The following is a 22,315-nucleotide window of genomic DNA, read 5'->3' as shown; positions in this document are numbered from 1 at the left end:
GGCATCGCACACACTTGCATCATTCAGAAGTTTAGGAAGCACAGTTTTCCGTAAATGTTCCGTAACTTCGCCCAGGTGGGTCTAATCTACACCGGGTTTCACAGCCATGACATCGGACTTTACCAAGTTCCACACTTGTATTTGTGACTATTTTATTATTATTATTTTTATTTTTTTAATATATTCTTTCTCTTGTTTTCTAACAAGGAACTGATAACCCAACGTCACGCGTCGTCCGTTGGCAATAGTCGAAAGAAGATTAGCCGTCCTCGACTGCTCGAAAAATAAAATAAAATAACAGCTTACGCCTTTAAAGCAAGCTGCTGCCTTGTATGATGACAGCAGCTCTGCGTTTGCCTGCGCTCCTGGTACGCGTGGACTCGTTGAAGATCATTCGGTTACATTGTAAGGTTGTTGGTGAAAGTTGGTTTTCACCAACGGTGAAGGTTGATTTTCTCTTGTCAGAGCTTGCATTGCCATAATGCAGTGGAAGCGTCGACATGTGCGAAACGAAACCGGCACTACTCGGTTGCTTCCCTTGTCTGGTACATGTTTCTTTATGAAGATTGTGAGCCAAGCATAGTACAGTAGGTTGCGAAACATATGTTTCCAGTAGTATTTGCTTTTATTCTCTGAACTATTTCTCGAATTTGAATTGCATGGGTGATCAATATCGTTTTTATATTGTGAATCTAAATCCACATTCTAAAAACAAGTTGTTAAACATTGACGAAAAGCCTGCAAGGCGCCATAGCAAACCGGAACCGGAAGCGTCCGAAAGAGCTGAAGGCAATATAACTAGCCGCTAGCAGTAGATACAACCCGGTTGACAGATACTTAAATGTTTGCTGCTATCATGTGGTTCCAGCAAGAGTCCCAGCAATCTGCCATGGAAAAACTTTCTGTAACTACATGACACCTGCAAAAAATTTGAATTTTTGTTAACCGGGAAGTAAAACTTTTATGAGATTTTTATAATTTTAGTTTTAAATACATATATATTTCGTTCATTGGGTTTAGCTTAGTTTTGTATACAAATAATCTCTATTTTTCAATAGATAAATTTTGAGAAAAAACTCAAATTTAGACTATTTTCCGTCAACTACTGTCGGTACTTTCACCCGAACGTTGGTGTAAGCGTGCCAGCGGTATACTGACTGCGATCAACTGGTCGTTTGGCATCATTCCAATCGCACCTCCTGAGCGCTCTTCGCTACTGGTAGCAATGGTCGAGTTGAAGACACTAAACGAAGCTTGTGATTTTGGCCGAATTTTGGTGCTGGTTGTCCTTGTACTGGCTCATTTTGAGGTGGTAGCGCGCTTCCCTATCGCGTTAAAAAGGTCGAGTGAGAACGAGCACAGGAGTGTAGGGATTGTTAAAATAACTAAATCAATTCATAATTAAAAGTGAAATTGATTCGCTAGGAAAAGATGATTTCTTGGAGTGCATGCTCTTTTCTCGACATCCCGCGATGGTGCGTCGTGTTTGCATAGGAAAAATATGATTGCCAACCTATTCTTTTTACTGTCATCTCGCATTTTCTCTCCTAATTATCCGGCCCAGTATAGGACAAAAAATGGTTCCCCTTATCGGTGCACGAAAATAAATTTAGCAAGCGGCAACGAACGGGTTTCCTGATTCCCCGACGCCCTCACGGTGACAGGGTAGCAGCATCCGGCTTAGGATGCAACGGTAACTGCATTGTAAGGTGCATACTGCACAGTACCTCCCGAGCGAGAAGGAAAAAAGACCTTGGAGTAAACGTGAAGAAGAGATGACAGATGTAGAGTGCAACTGCCATTGGATGAGCAGACTGCAGAGTTTGACTGACTTCATGGCTAACAAGGGAAAGTGTGCTATTTACAGGAATGAACTAAACTATTCAATAATCCAACGCTGCATGGTATTTTTAGTTATTCACTTACGCATTTGCTAAATTATCTAATTATCTTAAACCAATCAACTAATGCAATATTATTTAAATGCGTTTACTCATATAATAACGCACTACCGAACATGGATCATTATCAGTAAAGCTCAAAGTTTTACGTGTAACGGTTAATTTAAAAATCGCTATTGCTGGTTTGTACATTTTATGTCAAACAACGCCATTTACGTTGTTGTTGGTTCACACGATATCTGTCACACGAAAACGTGGTCACATGATAACTGTCAAAGCAGCACAGCATGTAAACAAACCGTACTGTCAACACAGTCGGGGTGCGTAAAAGTGTTAAAAGTGTAAAAAGTGTAGAAATTTGTTAAACTAGTGTGTTTGTTAACCGTACTTATATAGATTACTTCTGGCATCATTGATGTTTAGTCTCATTGCGTGGGATTGTGATAAAATATCCCGCGCAAGCCGACTACGCAGTCTGCACTATTCGAGCTGTTTCTATTTGTATGCTCCCCAGGCTCTGTTCAACATGTTCTGCAAATGTTATCTATGATTTATTTTCCATCGCAGGTTTAATTATCCACGCGTACGTTGACGAGCACCTCCTTGTCTAAACACTGCTGCCTGTTCAACTGGGCCCAAAAACACATTCACACATAATATCCTACTCCATAATGATAACGGAGCTGGTGATGAACCGGGTCCGGCAACTGTTCCTGGCGCTGATCGGCGTGCTAAAGCGTGCGATGTGCTGCTTTTCGCGCCGCCGGAAACTGTCGCTGGGTGAATGCGAGGTGCTAAACACAGTCAGCGTCGACCGGGACCAAGGGCGTTTCAAGAACGTACCGGAGAAGGACTGGAACTCGTGGGACGATTCGCCCAAGACTGTCGAGGAACACATAGAGCGGTACCGGGAAACGCTGGCCCAGGTCCCGTCACCGGTGGAACCAAAGGCAGAGATGGACTACTTTCAGGATATGGCTCCGCAGATCTCGTCGCAGCCAAAGATCTGCATTGCTACCGACACCGAGCCGAGCGATTTCAGCAGGTTAACGGCGAAAATCGACATTCCGGTCGTGGTAAGGACGTTCATGTTCCCTGTTTCAGGCGATGCTCAGCTGATCACTGTTCCATCGTATCTGCAGAATGAACTTGAGGATTGGAACGAGGGTGATAGGCACGGCTGGGACGATGCGGATGAAACGACGACCAAACAGTTAATAAGGGAAACTAGGAAAGAGCTACGAGCGCAGCGATACCATAATCGCCACCAGCCGGAAGCGTCCTACACATGAGCAGCATCGTAATCATTACCACCCAAGTATGTACAGAGACTATCCTACACTCTTTATCGTACATTTATAACAAGAACTAACGTTTCTTTCTATGAGCCTACCGGGCTATGTTCCACTTCGTGGAAGTCCGCCAGAAGGCAATTCGAGCGTATAAGCTTTCGATGCCAGTCGGTTCGGATAGGATATAGCGAATAAAACCAGAATAATTTTAATTTTAACTAACCGGTTTAGGGTATCACCGTATTTAGATGATGAGGTGTCGAACGGAAGCGTTTCTCGAAGTGTGGGTCGAAAGAAACAAAGACGGGAGTGTTTTGTTTAAAATTATCGACTATTTTTTGCAATATTTCATTAAAAATGTGTATCCAATACAATGGTACGTGTTATGTTGGTAATTGAGTCAGCGTCGTCCAACGGCAACGCTTTCGCGCTGCGATTGTTACTGCTGAAGGTGTTGCTGCTACTCCTGAACTCAGTGATGTGCTGATGTTCCATGCCGCGTCAACGAATCAATTCTTTTTCCTTGCCAAGCGGTCGAAGCAGCAGCCGTTGGATGTCGTTCCATTAATGCGTTACGTTGATAAGGGGTACTGCGGTATGCTTGGTTGTGTCTCGTCGTGGTTAACTGTGCGGTAGTGTTTCGATTTATTTTGTACCAATGGGAATGAAGTAAGACTATCGGAAGAGAAACGTCAAAACTGCTAGCCGGATCATCCCGGTTTTAAAGTACGTGTGTTGGGAGTACGAATGGATGCTAACAACAATAATCAACATTAATATCCGATGTTGTGAGCATAAATTAATCTTCACTACCAAGGAGGGGCGAGCCCGCCTCGAGAGTGCCAATATAGTTTTGGTTGGGTATTACTTTCTTTTGGCTTTTGTTTTGTTCTTTGAGTCTCACTCCATCCCATCGTTACTATCTACTCCTAGTGTAATGCCATTGTGTGTTTTTTAAATTCTCCAGTTCATGCTTAAAAAACACATTCTCAAAATGACTCGCTACAACGTGGCTTGCTCTCCACCATGCGCCTCCATCGTCCGCCCACTGATTCGAATCTATCCGGTGTAAGCGTAACTTACGTTGAAATAGTATTGCCTACATATTGTTCTTAAATTTGCTCACCCGTTCGTGTAGTTTCATTTTTATTCTTTTTTTATATAAATTGAGCCATAACGCGCTGTCGATACTAGGTAATTTTGCACGATTATGTTTACGTTTGTTTGGTTGAGCTTAAATTTGACCACCACTGGTTGGTGAGATTGGCTTGCGTGCGCGGAAGTGGAGATGGTTCTGTGTTCTCTCGTTGTGTTCAACGCCTGATCAATAACCTTAAGCGCAAGCAGTTCGCGGCTTGCCTGTTCGTTATCCCACGCTTGCGGTCTTTCCGGCACCGCCAGTTTTTGCTAAGCTCCTGCTCCTCAACCCCAGTCCTCCCTCAAACCCGTTCAAAATGGCCTGTACTTTGTTTATCATTATCGTGGTTAAACGTATCGGTTCGATCGTTGTTTATTATTATTTACTTAATTATTGTGACCTGTGTATCACGTTGGTATTTTGTTTGTTTGTTTTTTGTTCTGATTTCTAAACTTGCCTTGCGAAATGCGTTTGGTGCACTGGGCATCAAGAAATGCCCGTTCTGTTTTCGTTTTTATTTTGCTTCGAGTGTGTTCCTCCGTGTGTGACGATGCTGAATTGCTAGCAAAGCACGCTGGATCCTGGAAGTGGTTAGTACTTTTCTGCGATGTTGAAAATTCGTTTCGTTAGTTTGTTTGCTGCTCTGTTTATGAGGCAGAAAAAGTTTCGCTAGTTAGTTTGTCGTTTATAGAGTTTCTTTTGGCATACGATACGTGGTTGTTATTAATAGAAACATCAATCATATTACGCTAGAAATATTCTCTAGAACTGTTACTCTCCTCTGTCTTTCGTAACCAATAGGTTTTCTTTAATTGTGTGTGTGTATGTGTGTGTGTGTGCGTGCGTGTGTGTGTGTGTGTTTAAATTTGCGAATACGGCGTATGCGTTTGCTAATGTAGATTCCTATACTTTTGTATTATTTTGATTTGCTGTTCGTATAGCAAGGGGTACGATGAGTACCTGGAAATGCGCGATAATGAGTAGATGAGTTTAGTTCCTTCGCTTTTACCACTTAGGTGTCGGTTGTGCATAATTCGCTCTCATGCGCAGACATCACATCATGTGTTTGCGTTGCACATCGAATGTTATTCGAATAACTGGAAACATGGATGGAGAGCATGCGGACTATATCCACGCTATGCTGCCTACCGATCAGGTTTTCTTAGCTTACAGGATTGGTTAAACGATTCTATTCGTAAACAAAACGATAACTTTCGTAACATACGGCCCACCGGCTAGGCGGTGTAGCATTTTTTCTAGCAAACGCTAGAAACGTTCCTGTCCGTGGCGATTGCTGGTGAACAAGTTTGTGTATTACCATGTGCTTTCGTCACTTTATTGTTTATACTAAACTAGATGACTTCTATTTAGCCGCCACGGGCAATCTCACACTCGCACACATACACTCATAACCCGTATGGCTTTCACCAACGAATAGGTAATATATTGAGCTACTTAAAGTTTATTCGATATAAAAAATCAACAGTCAACGTCATTGGCCATTTCGGTATACCCGAGAGGCCAAGTTACATCGCCGCCAGTCACAGACGAGTTTGTTTTTGGCGTTCCCTCTGCCGGAACGGTACACTTTGGGAGCCCGCACTGGCCTAACTGCTGGGTGTCGTGCTTCACTTAATCTACTACAGATTTATAGCTCGTGTTGCGCAACGGATACTCGGATTAGACATGGTACTACATTCATCTGTGCGTAACTGTCCGGGTTTGCTTGTGCTTACCATCCTAGTGTGTCAGGTGCCGGTCTACATCGAACGTCTCCCCACTATCAGGAGATGGAAAATGGAGCAGAACCTGGGAGCCCCTTGCTTTGGGGTTGAGGAACGACTGTTGTTTCAATCAGATGTTGAAATTGTGAGCAAGAACATTTGTTGGAGGCTAGCGAAATGAGAATTCGCTATACACACACGCACAGATGACTGTTGCTGCCCTGGAAGCAGGGGCTTTCGTGTCGTGGTAAAGTGTGAAACATGTTTTAACGTATAAGGCTGTGTGTTGTAAGTGGGTGAGTGGCGGCTGCTACTCTTCGCAGCTTTCCTGGCGGTTTTTGGTATTACAATTTATTTTCCGCGGTAGATTTCGATGATACGATCCTGATCGACGTACTCGAAGATGTGCGGTGCGTCCATCAGGATGCCGACCGTTCCCGCCGTTGTTACTATGAAGAAGATGTACAGCTGTAGCCGATCGATAACCATCGCCACATACTTCCAGTCCTCGCGAGTCTATTGTGGAAAAGGCAGGGAAAAAGAACATAAATTGGAATGCAACTGTAACATACATCTTTATTCTACTTATTTAGAAGAGACTAGTGAGCTGTGTATGGCGTAGGCTACGATACCTCTTGAAACCTACATAGGCTCTCGTACCGTGTACAGACAGACCGTGTAATATATGTATACACGTGCACAAACAGAGTGTGCACATGTAGCCCCGCATAACGGGTTAAATTCACCCTTGGGAGGATGGTGATGCATGTCAAGGCAAAAAGAGAGTGGGCAGTTCGGGGTTTCGGACTGCTTGAACACCTGGGGAGCAACCAGGTGCAGCCAAAGCTGCTTTCTTGGTCGCAGGGCCATTCTCCCGGCCTGTTTCATGGATGAAGGCCAACATGTTAATTTAACGTCAAAGGTCTTTTGTGTGGAACTTGATACTTTCCGCCTACACCATTTTCGTTCATGAAGGTTTCTTATGGCTTTTTATAGAGGCTATATAGATGTTGTAGCCTTTTGATTTGATTAACAGCTTCCACCTACCTGGATGTACAGATCCTCGTTGCGCAGATGCTCGGCGATGAACTCGACCGCCTCGGTGGCCTTGCTCGCCTCCGGCGACAGCAGAATTGAGTCGGAGCTCTCGCTCTCCCGACGGCAGCTGTCGGCGCCGATGCCGAGATCACCGCTGTTCAGCTTGCGGTTCATCTTACAGTTCGGATGGTGTAGGTCGGACAGCTCCATCACCTCCATCTTGGACTGCTTTGCGCCGAGCGCGCTGATGTGCTTCGGTATCTCGGCTGGCGAACCATACGACGGGTGAGTGTGCGGTTGCGGTGGAACGCTCATGCCCGGCATCTCCATCATCCAGCGGAGACGCGTTTTGCGCGGACGCTTCATCAGCAGCATCGCCGGCAGATAGTGCAGGAAGACCGATCGGATCCACATGGGCATCCGATGTGTGCGCGGTCCCCGGAAGTTCCAGTTGATGATGATCACCGTCACCAGGATTGAGACCGTGTTCATGATGAAGGTGAACAGCAGGTACTTGGCGATCAGTGGCAGCACCAGCGAGGTTGGCGGTAGAATCTTCGACACGAGCAGCAGAAACACAACCAGTGACAGCAGAATACTGATGCCAAGCGTCACTTTCTCGCCAGCTTCGGCTGGCAGGTAGAAGACAAGTACGCACAGAAACGAAATCAGCACCGTTGGCAGAATCAAGTTGACCGTGTAGAACAGCGTCTTCCGGCGGATGATGATGTAGAAGGTGATGTCCGTTTCGGTCGGGTTGCCTTCGTACACGTTCAGGTAGGCGGGCACCTCGATGATGTCCCACGTACCCGATTTCCAATAGTCGGACAGATCAACGAAGTTTTTGTTGTTGTATAGCGCAAGCGACACCTGGTCACCGTTGAACGTCCACGACCCAAACTTCATGATGCAGGTCTGCTGGTCGAACGGGAAGTAGGTGACGTCGATCGTGCACGAGCTTTGATAGATGGCTGGCGGAACCCAGAGTACTTCACCGTTCGGATAGATCAGCACGTTCGATTTGTAGCGCACCTCGTAGTTACCGTCGGCGCTGCGAGAAGATTATTACACATACGCACATAAGAACTTCCTCCGACCTGGCGATGGAAGCAATCAACTTACTTATTGAACAGTACGATGTCCGGCTTCCAAACCTTATCGGGTGGTAGACGAAGCACGCCTATGCCACCATAGTCGGCTTCGTCCCACTGTAGCTGGTAGTCGCTCCACACCAACCGCAGCCATACGTTCGATTTCATGATCTGATTTTTCTCATTCTATGCATTCGAAGTAGCGAGCAGAGCGAATAACGAATAATGGCGATGGTTGATTTTATGGTTAAAATGGAAAAGATTAATTCCGATCACTTAGGTACGTACCACGTTGATCAGCTGGACGAAAGCCAACCCGAACCGCACATCCACCTTCTGTGTCATGTTTTGTACGGGTCGGATGAGCTTATTGTAGCCACGGAACAGATCCCGCACCAGACGTTCCTCATCTTCGGAACAGGAACCTAAGCAACGTTGAGAAGAGAATGTCAGCAGGAGGACAAAAAGATAGCTCTTCTGTGCCGCCCGCTAGACAGGCGGATAGACATAAAGGGAAGTGCACAGGGCACCGTTACTAAGTTCTATTTTTTGTTGTGTTAATAGGAGCAGGAAGATTTAAGCTTGTTCCAAATTATTGATTAACGCAGCCGATCTCAAGTTTTTGGATTGGTTGGAAAAGTCACGTAAGAAAATGGCTTCCAGAGCGACGCAGGTGTCACCTACCTTTACCGAGGTACTGGAGTAGCACCAACAGCACCGACACGATCAGGACGCTGGGACGCATGGTTGGATGCTACCGGCCGTGTGCTATTCCCAGGGCTCTTCGTTTGCGTCAAGTCACGCCAACCTTCTGCACGTTCTTGTTCTATCACCCAAGCGCAGCACACGCTGGCCACCACCTTGTTCTCAACCACACATATACACACACACACAGACACACACGCCCGTAAACCCAACACACAGTGATGACAGCAACTCGGGTATCACGGAATTTCGTTACGAGGAGAGATTGATGGTCGCCAAGTTTTTCAAGTGAACCTTTGGAAGGTCCTACGCTGAGAGGAGGGGTGTTGGGTTATGCGCCTTCCAGAGCACTGTCAGGCTCGCAAATGCGGTCTAGTTAGCTGGACATCATTTCGGATCCGTATGACCAGGGGCGGGGTGTCAAAAACAGGTACTAGCAGGCGCTTCCGTCCGTTCGGGTGCGGCAGGCTTACACACTTTCACACGCTTCCGACGTGCTGATGGCTGGGGCTCCGGGAATTTTAAAGCCTCAAATCAAGCTACCTTCGCAACGCTTAGGCCAGCGGACGGGTCCATTTCTGCGGAATGCTATGCATCCACCACCTGGTGTGGAGTAGGGCTCTCTGCCTTCCGTAGAGAGGTACTAAGCGATGCTACTAACTGCTGCTGCACCTCCTTTGTGTGCGAGGTACTCTGGACAGGACACGCCAACGTTGCGGGAAAATAACACAGAGAGACTGTTGTTGAACAAAGTAACACCGCCTTTACGAATGGTTTTATCGATTTTTCCCTTCTCCCTTATCATGTGCCCGTTTCGTATTGGTATTTGTGTACGTGTGTATGGTTGTGTATGTGTGTGTATGCCTGTGTGCCTTTGTGCACGTGGATAAGATAGGGTGAGGTTGGATGGAAAAAGAAATGTCTTTTTTACATCCGTCCCTTTTTCCTACCTTCAGACATCTCTCTCTTTCTGTACCATTAACTCTCTCTCCCTTCTTCCTCGTGCTCACTTTCTCTTTCTCTATTTTACTGTTTCACTGTGATGTTGTTTCTTTCTTCTGATGGTTATGAACTTGTTTCGAGTGGGTAGGTCGTTGGTAAAAGCACCTACCTGCAGGATATGCCTTCGCGCTTTGGGTGGGTGCTTATCCTACGGCACCAGTCCTGCTACTACTGCTGCTTGCTGATAACGACGATATGGCTGCTGACTTCTGACTTTGCTGAGCGATCTCCCGCGCCGTGGTGGTGTTGGTGGTGGTGCTGGTCCATCGGAGAAAACCCCAAAATAACCGGGCGCATGTGTCAGGAATCGGGAGATGAAGACGGAAGGCACTTGTTCTCCTCTGTCCTCCGCCATTCCTCGCCGGACCTGCCTATTTATCCAGCGCTTGGTCATGAGGATGCGAAAAGGGATATTTGTGATGGGTTTCTTTTTATCTTGGATGGACGGGCGGGTGGAGCTGTGTGGTGTGGGTAGTTGGAACGTTGGATATGACCAGTCCTTTCACCAATGTGTGCCCTTTTGGGCATGCGCATCTCCACTTTTGCTCGCCTGGTTTTTGCTTTTTATTGCTTTTAAGGATTTGATTGTGTATCGTAAAAGGGCTGCTCCGACTTTTGGCGTTCGGGTGCTTCACACAATCTCGACACGCGCATCCAACCTATGCCAAGAAGCATGGCTCCCAGAGTGACATACATTTTCTCCCACGGGTAAGCGTTGGGAAAACTTGTCCACCTCCCAAGCATCCCAAGCTCCGGCAAGCGTTTCTCTGTAGGGGTCCAGTCAATGGTGGGTGTTGTTGAGAAATTTCTTTGCAACCTCATTCCGTCTGGTTCCGTTTTGGGCGTACCACATGATGGCAGAACTAGACTAAAAGAACCGTACTCTAGAATATGTGCTGAACATGCTAGTGATTCATTGCATTGAGAGCAATTTGCGTAAACAACAACACATGATTCTCCGCTTCGACTACTAATGTTTCTGGCGATTCTGTGGGGGCAGTTAAAAATACGGTCTCTTTTTATGTACCGACCGCTTTCCAGATGTTGTCCAATTATGACGTCTCGGTTTGTAAGGTTCCAGGTCTTCACAGTTTTATCTCCTTTTCTCTCTACCTTGAAATTTGCCTTGCAGAGCAATATGCACCGGCATGTATTTTGCTCAATTATGCAATTCTTAACCCATACAACAACGAGGAAATATTGAAATATTTTTTGGGGTTTAAATCGCATAATTGAGCAAAATACATGCCGGTGCATATTGCTCTGCTTTTGTCCTAACTGTGGAGATTGTAATTATTTACCCGCATCAAAAATTATATACCAACTTTCTACGGACCAAGCCCTACAACGTCACACCACGCACATCTTACCGTGTTTTTGTTCTACCAGTTTCTTCCGTTGCAAATTTAAGACGGAGATTGTACCGCGTTTCTTTTGTCGAGCATTTGAACCATTTTTTGAGTTTATTTTCTGTTTTATTTTAAATATTACCGTTTGCCTGGTTTTATTGGCCTGTTTTGAAATGATATAAAAATCATTTAAATATTTTATTATGATTTTGAGCTTTTAGTTTTTTTTTGTTTTGCCTTCTGGTTATAGTTGATGGGATGATGGGATATATCAATTCTACCGATTGCATGCTTCTAACTTTTAAGTTTTGCTTGTGAAAGTGATCCGGCAACTTAAAATATTGATATTTTGCTCTTTATTCTTTTTCTTTTGTGTTTTTGTATTCTTTTAATGTCTTAGCTATACATTGAAAGTTTTAAATTGTCGTTCGTTCGATCATTGAGTTTTATTATCTCTCAGTGTTCTGCGGGTTGTGTAGAAATGCTATGCTTTCATAAGCCTTTTCATGTAACAAAATTTACGCATAAACTGTCGGTATATAATGTCGGCCCGCAGTCAATGATGACCTAAGCCTGAAAACCCAATTTATAGAAGCACAAACTGTATGTGATCACTTACTTTCTCCCTTTGAGTTCCAGTGAAGGTCGGGTGAGCAGGTAATAAATGAATCAACACTTCCCAGGTGCAACGCCCAAATCAAATAGTTATTACTTATACTTGGATATACATGCATCTTATTCCATTTATTTCACGTTTATGCTTAAGTTACAAAGTAGTGTGTCAAAGGAAAAGGATAGTAATCCTGCGTAAAGAAATGCACACTTTATTCCTCTCCGGTATTACGTCATGTGTTTCTGTTTTTTCTCGATCGAATGTGTCCACTTGCTACGGGGTTTTATTCCACCACGCTGGTAGGATGGTACAGCTAAACACCAACAAACACCGATTACGTTTAATACTGATACAAACAGACACAGTCAACTGCTTTTTGACTGGTTGTAACTTGTATATATTATAGTACGATTTTGCGTACTCTAGCATGCTGTGTGTTTCTTGCATTTTAATTGTCAACGTGCTCGTCTCCCCGACAGAAAATCCTGCCGATTTTCTATGTTTTCAGGTGATTGTTCTGCTCAGGTTGCTCGCTCTATCTGCTATTGCATGGTGAGGCTTGCTAGTTATATATCCCTCAATGACTTTTTTTTATTTGCTTGTTATATTTCTAGTTCGTCTGAACCGTTTCTGTAACATGTTTTGTCTATTGTGTACTATTTGGACGCGATGACATACTTTTCACTTTTTTAGGTTGTATATGCCTTACATTGGTGGAAATGGCAAAATTAGCTACCATATTTTGCGAATTTTAATTACTTGGTCGCTCATCGCGGGGCAACAAAGATTGTTAAATGGATCTATTTGTAAAACGGCTCAAGGGATGAATGTCAATCAACAAATGCACTGTGCATGTCTGGTGTTTAGCTTGATCTTTGAGTCACTAGTAGCATTCGCCCCAAAAAGGTGTGCATTGACGAAGATTTTTGTTTTTAATCCTATTTTTATCACTCTTTCTTGTTTCACAATTCGTCTCTTCAAATTGGTGTCTCGCTGGTTTGAAATTCTATTCACATGCAATTTTCCCACTCTGTCGCAGTGTTCGTTTTACGATTTAGTTGAGTTTTCGTTTAACGCATTAACCAATCAATAGTGTCACTTCCACAAAAGTTTCTCTAAATCGCTAGTTCCTGCTTGGAGTTTGGTTGTTTGGTTATACTAGAATTTGGAAGAATGAAAACACGACTTGTATTTGTGTATTTCCTTCGCTCATTTGTGTGAATTTTTTTTATTAAATTTTCTTGTGATGAATTGTACCCGCGAAGCGGACTTTTGCCGATGTATCTACCCTTGTTTTATATGTATTTCAAATGTACTTTCGCAGTCGTTGTATGTTGTGGTTTTCACCTTTTTTTTGTTTATTGCCTGCTAGCAGGTTCCTGTGCCAATTTCCTGTGCCTTACGGTTCTTTTTTTGTTTGTTGGCATAATGTTATTGTTCTGGTGGTGTTAATGAGGGGGTTGCAAAAATTTTACGCATGCTTCGTCAATTAAAAACATCTACCTTCATTTATCTTTTTCGTAAATGTATCCTTTTTGTTTTTTAAATGTCCTGACTGGTTTCTGCTTCTTTTTCACAAAGACTTTCCCTTGGGCGCTAGGTCACCGCTGTCCATATGTGCACCACGTTTCTCTTTAGCTAAACGCTCTAAGTTTTTCTTATAAATTTCATTTATAAAATTTTCCCTAAAGAAATATAGCTATATTAAGTATATCATTTGCCTGTATCCATATGTCCATGGTATCTGCATTGAGCGTGGGATTACGCATAGGCTCGTGAATTTGATGCGTGCCCTTCCACGCGAACCTGGCCAAAATTGTAAGGTCACTCATTGCACTTAAGCTGACCATTTACTGGAAGTGGATTATATTCATTCCTCACCAATAAATGTTTCCTCTGGTTGTATACATCTAGCAGCGTTAGGGAAGCATCCACGTCAAACATACCAATTTTGCACATCGTTACATAACGTCACATCTACATATGCTTATGGGATTTAATAAGTACAATAGTTCCAGTCTCTTCTGTGTTTATGCATGTTCATTGATCAAAGGGTTCTCTGGAAAGTAGCTTCAACTTCCGCAAGGGATGCGCTTTTCCTTCTCTGGGCACTTGTAAGACTTAGTTCGAACAGTAGATGATGAAGGGTTTTCTCAAACATACGACTAAATTTTTTTTTCTACAGTATCTCCAACTTTTTCCTGCTTAGATGTTAAATTTTTACCTATCGTCAGCCTCACATACAGCTAGTATATATTTTACAGTAAAGTGGAACTTGCAATTTATAAACAAATTTAGCTCTTTCAGTGGGAAACAGTTATAATGTCAGCATCCTGCATACGATTTCGGACTGCTTCAGTAATTCCACCTCTGGCTGTCCGGAGCAAAATCACATAGTACGGTCTGGTCATTGTTCACAGATGTGTCTTCCCACCATGTTACGTTGAAGTTCTTCTGGCACTTCAACGACCAAGACCAGTACTAGGTCCAAATGAGACCAGTGATTTGTTTTGACGAAAACCGAAATCGGCACCCCACCATAGTAGTTTCCACCAATACCAAGTCACTGGAAACGACAAAAAATCATAAAGCGAATCAAAAACACAAACAAAATGAAAAAAGCCGACACCCAATTGGAGCAGAAAACTAAAACAAATCAATTCGTTTGATGAAACGATCTGCGGGAAATTTTCTTTCTGATCAAATGGTTATTTTCTTTTTGGTTGTTTTGGAAGTCTAAAATATAGAATTTAAAACAAAATCAATTGAACTGTAAAGGAAAAGAAATTCTTCCGTGTTTGGTTTCTTCAATTTTGTGTATATTTCGAATGCCCCTTCGATTGAACCTAGCTCCTATTGCACGTTTTCTTTGTTCCATTCCGTTTAGCTCTGTTGTTTTGCTGGTTGAGTTTTCTAATTTTTTCGCTCGCTTATTTTCCTGCTGTATTTTTTCTGCGGTGGAGATATTTGAAATTAACTGTAAGAAAGATTTTCCTTTCCCTGCTCTGCTGGGGATTTTAATGGGATTCCTGCTATCTATTAAACCGATGCATGAATTTTTTGCATTATTTGGTTTGTATTCGTGATTGCGTGTTTTTCATTTTAGAAGGTTTAAATTTGAATGTTTTTCCTTGTCCATTGCCTAATAAACAATCGGTTGGTAGTGTGTAGGATTATATAATTTGTTTTTTTCATAGGCGTTTTCATTGTTTCTCCCTTCAGATGCAAACAAATAAAGAACAGACTTTGATTGGTGAGGGACGTTATGGAGTGGAAAGTGTTTTTTACGACCTTTGCGTTTTTTTCTATTACTTCCAATCTTAATATGCTGTGAAGTGTATTCGACGGGGAAAATGTACTGAACTGTGCAGTTGATCCTTTTGGTTGTTGTTTAAATTTTAACGTCAGTGCAGATACAGCGAAGCATTTAAACAACTAGTAATGGGATAATACCTTAGTTTACATAAACGTATTGATATTTAAGTTAAATTATATGCATTTTTTCCAATATAACATTTTCATGATTGTGTGTGTGTGTGTGTGTGTATGTGTGTGAGTGAGTGCATATACCTGTGGGTGCAAGCGCATTTGTATCAGTGAGTGTTTGTGTGTGTTGGTATGCAAATGTGATAGCAAAACTGTGTTCTTCTCTGCTCTAGACATCAATAGGCTATGCAATAGAACTTCAGAAGCTCGAAAATGAAACTTCTCTAAAAAGTAAAATCCTTTCGGATTCCCTGCTCATCGCAAAAGAGACTAGAATTTGTTAATTTAATGCCAGCTTTCTTCTTGCTTTCATCGTTAAATTTGCTCATGATAAACATTGATGTATACTTCTAAATAAATAGTTCCTGTATGCAGATATATTTATATCAATATACCTACGTATGGGTACGTAAATCAATATAGGGATACCGACATACTTTAATAGTCTAAATAGGTAAGAATTTTTACTAAAATGGTAGAAATCAGTTTTCATGAGAATAGACAAACCTTTTCCACCGTCAGTTGTTGTGTTTTTGTCTTATTTTGTGCTTTCGTTTACGTTTGCTCACAGTTCACTTCTATTTGTTTATTTTTTTATTTTTTACAAGCTGGCTGTATAAGGTTTTGTGTATGTGTGTTTGTGTGTACGTGTGCAATTCTTAATACTTTGTTTACTCGTTTCTCTTTGCCTGTTTGCTGCTTGGTTTGGTCGTGTTTTTGCCCTTCCATAACCAAGTCTTTGCGAACCCAAACGCATCATGTTCTGCTTTGTTTGTTTTAATATATAATTTCATGCTCCAACTCAATTGCTTAGTAGAATCCATTGCATCGTGGAACAAAATTATAACTTATCCTACGACTAAATATTCCTTTTTCGCAATCCGCGTGGGGTTGCTTTTATGGATGCTCAATATAGTTTATCAATTTATATAATGATGAAGTAAAGTAAAGCAATTCTTGATTTATCTCACAGTGATTTCATTTCACATCCACGTTATGTCGGCGCACTTCAATGTTCCTTATATTGTTGGGCATATAAACTACATTCACGCAAAACACGCACAGTGGTTTTTACGTGACGTGCATAATTCCATGACTGTTAGAGAAATAAAATACATTTTATTCGTATATTCTCAAATATAGGTTAAATTGATTGAATTGGTTAGTTTAAGCACAATTAGATTTCATTTATTAAACTTAGTTCGGCTAAATATTAATTAAAGGTCTGATCTTCTTTTTTTAGTTCATCATATCGTTTTCTTCAGCGAAAAAATCCACCGATGGACAAAGAAGACAAAAAACATTGAAAAAGTGAAAATTTACAGAATAAAATTTTACTACAAGATATATTCTCCACCCTTTCCGTTTTCGTTTTCTTCGTCTTTCCCATCTTTTTCCTCTCCTGTTCTTACCTAAGTGATGGTAATTGCAGCTGTTTTTGTTTTTGTTCTTCTCCACTCAGCCTCCGCGTTTAAATTAATAATTTGTGCATTCAATTTCTAAAAGTTGTCAAGTTTAGAACGCATTACCGAGTTCCTACTGAGTTTTCCACGGTCCGGTAAAAGGAAAAAGAAACTAAATCCATACATTGTAGACATTACATTTTTAGTGAAATCACTGAATGTCGCTCCCACATTTCCATTCAGGCTTGTTTTTTGGAAAGCTTGCTTTTTTGACTAGTTGCGCCTAAACGGTGAGAAATCTTACTTAAGCGCTTAATACGCTTTAAGTTTTGCGAATTTAGATTACACCTTTTATTTGTTTTCGATTTGCGTTGTTCTCTTCTTTCCCGTCAGATTTGTTTGCCTGTTATATCTCTTTGTCGCCCTGTTCTGTTGTTGCATACCTTTCATGCTAGGAATAACATAGGTCTAAATTAGTAAACATTTAATTTTAATCTAATTTAATATTTTAATCTCCTGAGAGAGCCGCGGACCCTGCCGAAGGTGAAGCTCCTTAGTCCTCCCCCTTGGTTGGAGTTGCATCGATTTGTTAAGTCGATACTGATTCTGTTTTTGCCGAAGAATTTTTAGCTGGCATTTGTGTGTTTTGCATCCAATCGGACTTTCAGCAACAGTATATTAAGTACATATAGTTTGTAGGAGTAAAAAAACCCCACTTTTTCGTTTCGTTTACGTAGGGGAGCCATTTAAAAATTACTATGCATAATGTTTTTTTTTCATGTTTGCTTTTTTGTGTTCCTTTTTGCTTTAGCATATGAATAGAAGGGAGAATATGATACAATTATTCGAGTAATAAGAATAAAATAGTTGAAATGGAAAGAAATTACGTGGAACGAACCTCTTTTTTTAGCCGCACGATTAGTTCAACACGCTCTACTGTGTTCTGTGGCCCATCGTCAATAGTAAAGGAACTCGCTCGAGGGCCCAAGTTTGAACCAATACCCTGCGCCTGCCCCGAGAAAACCGAGGGTCGTGTACAGTTATGAGTAATGATACTAATATCAATCATTGCGATAATAAATATAGGGAGATATTTGCTTACTAATGAATATAGGTACAATAAATAAGACTCGACGCGTGGGAGTTTAAATAAATGTTAGTCGACTAAATAAGGACATTCTCACGTTGTACTCTCTCACCCTTGCATTAGCTCTGGGGTGAGGGGCTTTCTACTGTCTCGCCTGCCAGTCATCCAACTAACGGACCTCCGGCGTTTCCAGGTCTCACAAACCCACGACGGACCGGACGGTAGGCACCAGTTTTTCCACCGATACTTGCTTTTTTGGATTTGACTAAGTTATATAATATAAATTCACAGTCATCCTCGAATTTACGCCCCGTTTTTACGCGTGCATTGTTTTGACGTCGTTTGTTATTGCACATACACACATATTGTTCTAAACTGCACCCCGTTTCTTCTCATCTCCGCCACTTCACTCTTTCTTCCTCCCCGCGATATTTACCTAGAGCAGCCTTTTACAGCCAAGATTGTTTCTAATTGCAGCCTCACCTAGCTAAAACAGATTTTTGCAAGCGTACGTCTTTTTTGATCTTTTCTCGTTCGTATCTTCTCTTTTTTCTCCATTTTATCTATCCCTTTCCTGCCACGACGCCGGCTTTAGTTGTTCATCGTTTTCTAAATTATCTTTACATTTAATATATTTTCTTTACATTGCGTAGTTGAGCGTTTTGGTTTTGCTTTTCTTTTCATTATTTTCGCGGGCAAATTTGACTCTAATTATGTTTCAATTTCACTAGGTGTCTGGTGGAAAAACGGTCCTTGGTTTTTCTGAGGTGAGATATGCGGAACGCCAGGTGCCGCAGGGATGTCTGACACCATGTACGAGTACGAATGGAAAACCTCGTTGGGTAGTCAGAGAAGGTACTCGCATAGCGAAAAGAACAAACGCCCCCGACGTCCTGATTAGCACACGTAAGTCCTTGTACAAATACCTAGTTTAATGTAATGATGTTTCATTCCTTTCGCTCGCTTTCTATGGACATATTGCACAAAGTTTTACCCGTTCAAAACAATCGATAGCTGGTTGGCGTGGTATCGTGTTGCATTGGTTTTCAATGAGCCAAACATGTCTCAGATATCCCAAGCTACTTAGTTAGCTTCCTTGTCCACTCCGATGGGGTTCCTGGTTCGTGGTTCCAGGGTTGTGCGTATTAATATCTGTGCGCATCATTTGCTGCTCCGGAGTATCGCCTCTGTCGGCTGCTCGCGGTTCTTATTCTCAGCGATAAAGTAAGGTAATTCTACTTCAATTTCTTCCGATACTAACTTAAGCACACACGGCCTGGCAATGCAAAATGAATGCACAAAGCAGGAATCTTGAAGATGGAAATGGGGGACAAACAGAGAATGACGGTGACGAACGGAATACCAAATCCTAACTCAACCTAATCCCCAACTCTTTTCTTCGCTCCTTCTCGGTTTCTCATTCTACTCTTTCTTCCTCTCTTCTACTCTTCCTTCCTTATCTTTTGCGTTTCTCGCTGTTTCAATTCCCGGGTGAGGATGGAAATTCCGAACGAACGTAAAGAAAACTTAAAATTTTTCCCATTTTTAATTGGCCTTCGACTTGGTGTTGTTGGTCTTGAAGCTAACCTGCAGGACGCGGTTGCCGAGCGTGTAGCCGTTCAACGACTGGACGGCGACGACCGCCTCGTCGTAGTTGGTCATTGTGACGAAGCCGAACCCTTTGCACTTGTTGGTCTGCAGATCCTTGATCACTTTGACGCTCTGGACGGCCCCGAACGGACCGAATAACTGCCATAGGACATTCTCCTCCGTCTCCGGCGCGAGGTTGTACACGAAGATGCACCAGCCGGAGCCGTTGATTGCATTGGCGGATAATACTGAGCTGCCCAGGTCGCCGGTCAGTGGAGAATAGCGGCTGAAGTTTGATGGCAGGCTGCACCCGAGTCGAGGTTCGGAAATAAGAACAGAGAGTGCAAACGTTATCTAGGGAAATAGTATGGTGTCGTTTATGCACGAAAATCTGAAGAATCGGAGATAAACTCCTTCCGTTGAGTCATTACACGTTTTGGTGCATCTAACAAGCTTCACAGAGCAGGTTGACACCGTCTCGGTTGATCGATGATGCACAGTATCAGATTGTAGGCTAAGTTTGATTGGTGACGCTAATAACCAACACTCTGGCTCACCAGAGTTTTTAGTCTCTTCGGGTTGATCGATATGAAAGTGTGTGTGTATGATGCACATGTAGTCCACTCGCTTCAATCAACAGGTACATGCATCGAGTTAGCTCCACTCGAGGGCTTTACGTGAAATATTCCTATGCCATACGGCAGATGCTCACCTGAAACGGCCGCTCAGCGGATGGATCGGACCCGGTGGGAAGCGTCGCAGGTTCGGCGTCGGCGTCAGGTACGCCGCTAGCGGTGGAATCGCCTTGTTGATGTTATTGCTAGGATTGTTGGCAAACTTCACCGTAATCGGCTCGGACGCGCCTTTCGGCGTGGTGCCGTTCAGCTGCTGGATCGCTCGCTCCGCCTCGGAGCGCTGATCGAACCGGATGAAGCCGACGCCCTTCGATAGGCCGGTAATGTTATCACATAGAATGCGGGAGGTGATGATCTGCCCGTAAGCGTTGAACAGGTTCTCCAGGTCCTGCTGGGTCATGCTCTTTGACAGCCCGGACACGTACAGGTTTGCGCCCTTGATCGCGTCCGAGCTGGGTCGCGCGAATGATACCTTGATCGTTTTGTTCTGTAGCCGCAGTCCGTTAAACGTATTGATCGCCTTCTCGGCGTCCTCCGGTCGGTGGTAGTTGACGAAGCCGTACCCGAGACTCTGGCCTGCAAATTTGATGGAAAGACGATGGAGATGGTGTTAGTCAGTACGAAACCTCGCTGGATTCCGAGAATGCTTTCAGCGAGGACTACCTACCAGTGACCTTGTCACGGATGAGCTTGCAGCTTTCGACATCCCCGATGCTGGAGAACAGTGACTTCACCTCCTCCTGGGTCATCGTCTGCGGCAGATAGTTGACGATCAGATTCGTCTTGCTGTCCTCCTGCCCGCTGCCGATCGATCCGGACCGGCCGTTCTGCTGTACGGTTTCTAACCCGTTCGAGATCATCTTGCTGTCTATACTGCCGTGCTTTTCGGTGTTGCTAATCTTAAAGATGGATGGATTCTCTGTTGCTTAATTTGTTGATGCTGCTGCTGTTGCTAGTCAGAACCTTCTACTTGATGAGTTTTTTTATTCTCCACTTTCTCTGTCTCTCTATTTCTGCTCCTATCAGTACACTCAGCCGTCAAGTTGCTTTCCGTTTCGTTTTAAAACCGTTTCGTTTCGTAATTTGCTTTCTAATAATTTTTCTATTCGCCTAGTACATTCGCTTTGTGGTTGAAGTTTTGCGCACTTTATATTTTTGGAATCCTGTTCAAACTTTTCGTTCTCTCACTAGTCTTGGATGCGAATGTTTACGGATAGCTCCACGTGTTAGTCGTTTGTATATTTCCTTCGCGTAGTGGCAAAATATGGATAAGAATAGGCTCGAAGCGCTTGGCGCTTGTCGCTTTATAAAAAGGAAAAACGCGATCACCGAACCGAACGTCGTCCCCGACGTCTCGTTTTCTGCCTAGTTAGTCCTATGCTAGTTCTTTAGTCTTTAGCACAAACACAGCGCAATCACCAACCTGTATGTGTGTGTCTGGCTGTGGGTGGTTTTTTTAAATTTACTTTACTTTTTCTGCTGCCGTTAAAATGGTGTGCTATCCTTTCTTTTAACTATCTTTACACGCTCGCTTATAATAAGTACAAATTTTTGGCGCACGCGCACACGCACACCCTCGTTGGTTTTTACGATTCCTCCTGCTCAATTGTTTTTATTGTGCGTTGCTCGTCCTCCCTTCTCACTCTCTATCGTGTATTACTCGTGTTCTGCGCTTGAATCGATGTCTCTAGGGAAAACTGCCTTGCCTCCCGTTATAATCTGTTATTGACCAGCCCGCGTGTGCTCACACGTTCGTTGATTTGTTATGACATGGAATTTGTGCTAATATATTTATACATGTATACATATATTTAGTTTTATATGAGGGTTATAAACACGTCGTTCGGGCGGTGTAGCTTTGCTTTGCGGTTTTTCTTTTAATAAACCCTTTTGCCGGTGTTCCGGATATCCCAGCGCAACGGAAGGAACAACAACTGGCGTTAACGTGGCAATGGGTTATGAGGGAGTTGATTTCCTTTGTGTTTGTGTGAGTGTATTTGTGTGTATGTATGCAAAATGTTGCAGGTTACTGCTTCAGGTTGCTCGCTGAGAAAAGCGGCAGACTAGCTACAGCTCCTTCGGGGTAAATCCTTCCAAACACGATAGTGAACCGGTTCCGCTCAGATGCTCTCGTTCACGCACACGCACGCCGTCGTGTAACCGATTTTGCTTTATGGGTTTTTTGCTAGTTTGGTGGTGATCTTTGATGATAGTTGTTGTCTTTTAAATTTCACTCTTGGTTGTGTTGAATGCTAATGTTG

At 43.0% G+C, this 22,315-nt stretch overlaps 3 protein-coding genes across 6 annotated transcripts in view; 1 reads left to right on the top strand and 2 right to left on the bottom strand.

The window, feature by feature from the left end:
- Nucleotides 1-2,229: 2,229 nt before the first annotated feature.
- LOC131269056 (receptor-binding cancer antigen expressed on SiSo cells) overlaps nt 2,230-22,315 on the top strand; it is a 54,221-nt gene continuing 34,135 nt past the window's right edge. Inside the window, exons 1-4 of one of the 4 annotated variants that reach the window (XR_009178986.1) lie at nt 2,230-2,402; nt 2,469-2,977; nt 3,044-3,219; nt 18,561-18,735. Coding sequence is in view for 3 of the 4 variants with exons in the window: in XM_058271370.1 (XP_058127353.1) it covers nt 2,573-2,977; nt 3,044-3,193 (555 nt within the window). In the remaining variant the exon portion in view is untranslated. Of the gene's footprint in view, nt 2,403-2,468; nt 2,978-3,043; nt 3,672-16,582; nt 16,678-18,560; nt 18,736-22,315 lie in introns of those variants that run through there. The other 3 variants (XM_058271370.1, XM_058271369.1, XM_058271368.1) reach the window with 3 other exon arrangements.
- Nucleotides 6,407-9,008, bottom strand: LOC131269054 (acetylcholine receptor subunit beta-like 1). The gene is made up of 5 exons (XM_058271366.1): nt 8,869-9,008; nt 8,473-8,609; nt 8,216-8,370; nt 7,103-8,144; nt 6,407-6,571 (listed from the first exon to the last, which is right to left on the bottom strand). The coding sequence occupies exons 1-5, from the start codon at nt 8,927-8,929 to the stop codon at nt 6,407-6,409; spliced, it is 1,560 nt and encodes a 519-aa protein (XP_058127349.1). The 5' UTR covers nt 8,930-9,008.
- Nucleotides 19,167-20,914, bottom strand: LOC131269055 (ELAV-like protein 2). The gene is made up of 3 exons (XM_058271367.1): nt 20,722-20,914; nt 20,132-20,630; nt 19,167-19,723 (listed from the first exon to the last, which is right to left on the bottom strand). Exons 1-3 carry the CDS (start codon nt 20,912-20,914, stop codon nt 19,375-19,377), a joined length of 1,041 nt encoding a protein of 346 aa, XP_058127350.1. The 3' UTR covers nt 19,167-19,374.

This window comes from Anopheles coustani, chromosome X (genome assembly GCF_943734705.1).
Source record: "Anopheles coustani chromosome X, idAnoCousDA_361_x.2, whole genome shotgun sequence".
In the NCBI taxonomy this organism is placed as follows: domain Eukaryota; kingdom Metazoa; phylum Arthropoda; class Insecta; order Diptera; family Culicidae; genus Anopheles; species Anopheles coustani.
This window is presented reverse-complemented; position numbering and strand designations above follow the sequence as displayed.

Coding starts and splice junctions, on each gene's coding strand:
- LOC131269055 (XM_058271367.1), bottom strand. CDS start 20,914: ATGATCTCGAACGGGTTAGAAACCGTACAGCAGAACGGCCGGTCCGGA. Junction 20,631..20,721: donor CATCCGTGACAAGGTCACTG/GTAGGTAGTCCT, acceptor TCAAATTTGCAG/GCCAGAGTCTCGGGTACGGC. Junction 19,724..20,131: donor CCGCTGAGCGGCCGTTTCAG/GTGAGCATCTGC, acceptor ACTCGGGTGCAG/CCTGCCATCAAACTTCAGCC.
- LOC131269054 (XM_058271366.1), bottom strand. CDS start 8,929: ATGCGTCCCAGCGTCCTGATCGTGTCGGTGCTGTTGGTGCTACTCCAG. Junction 8,371..8,472: donor TCGTCCAGCTGATCAACGTG/GTACGTACCTAA, acceptor TCGAATGCATAG/AATGAGAAAAATCAGATCAT. Junction 6,572..7,102: donor ACGAGGATCTGTACATCCAG/GTAGGTGGAAGC, acceptor TTTCCACAATAG/ACTCGCGAGGACTGGAAGTA.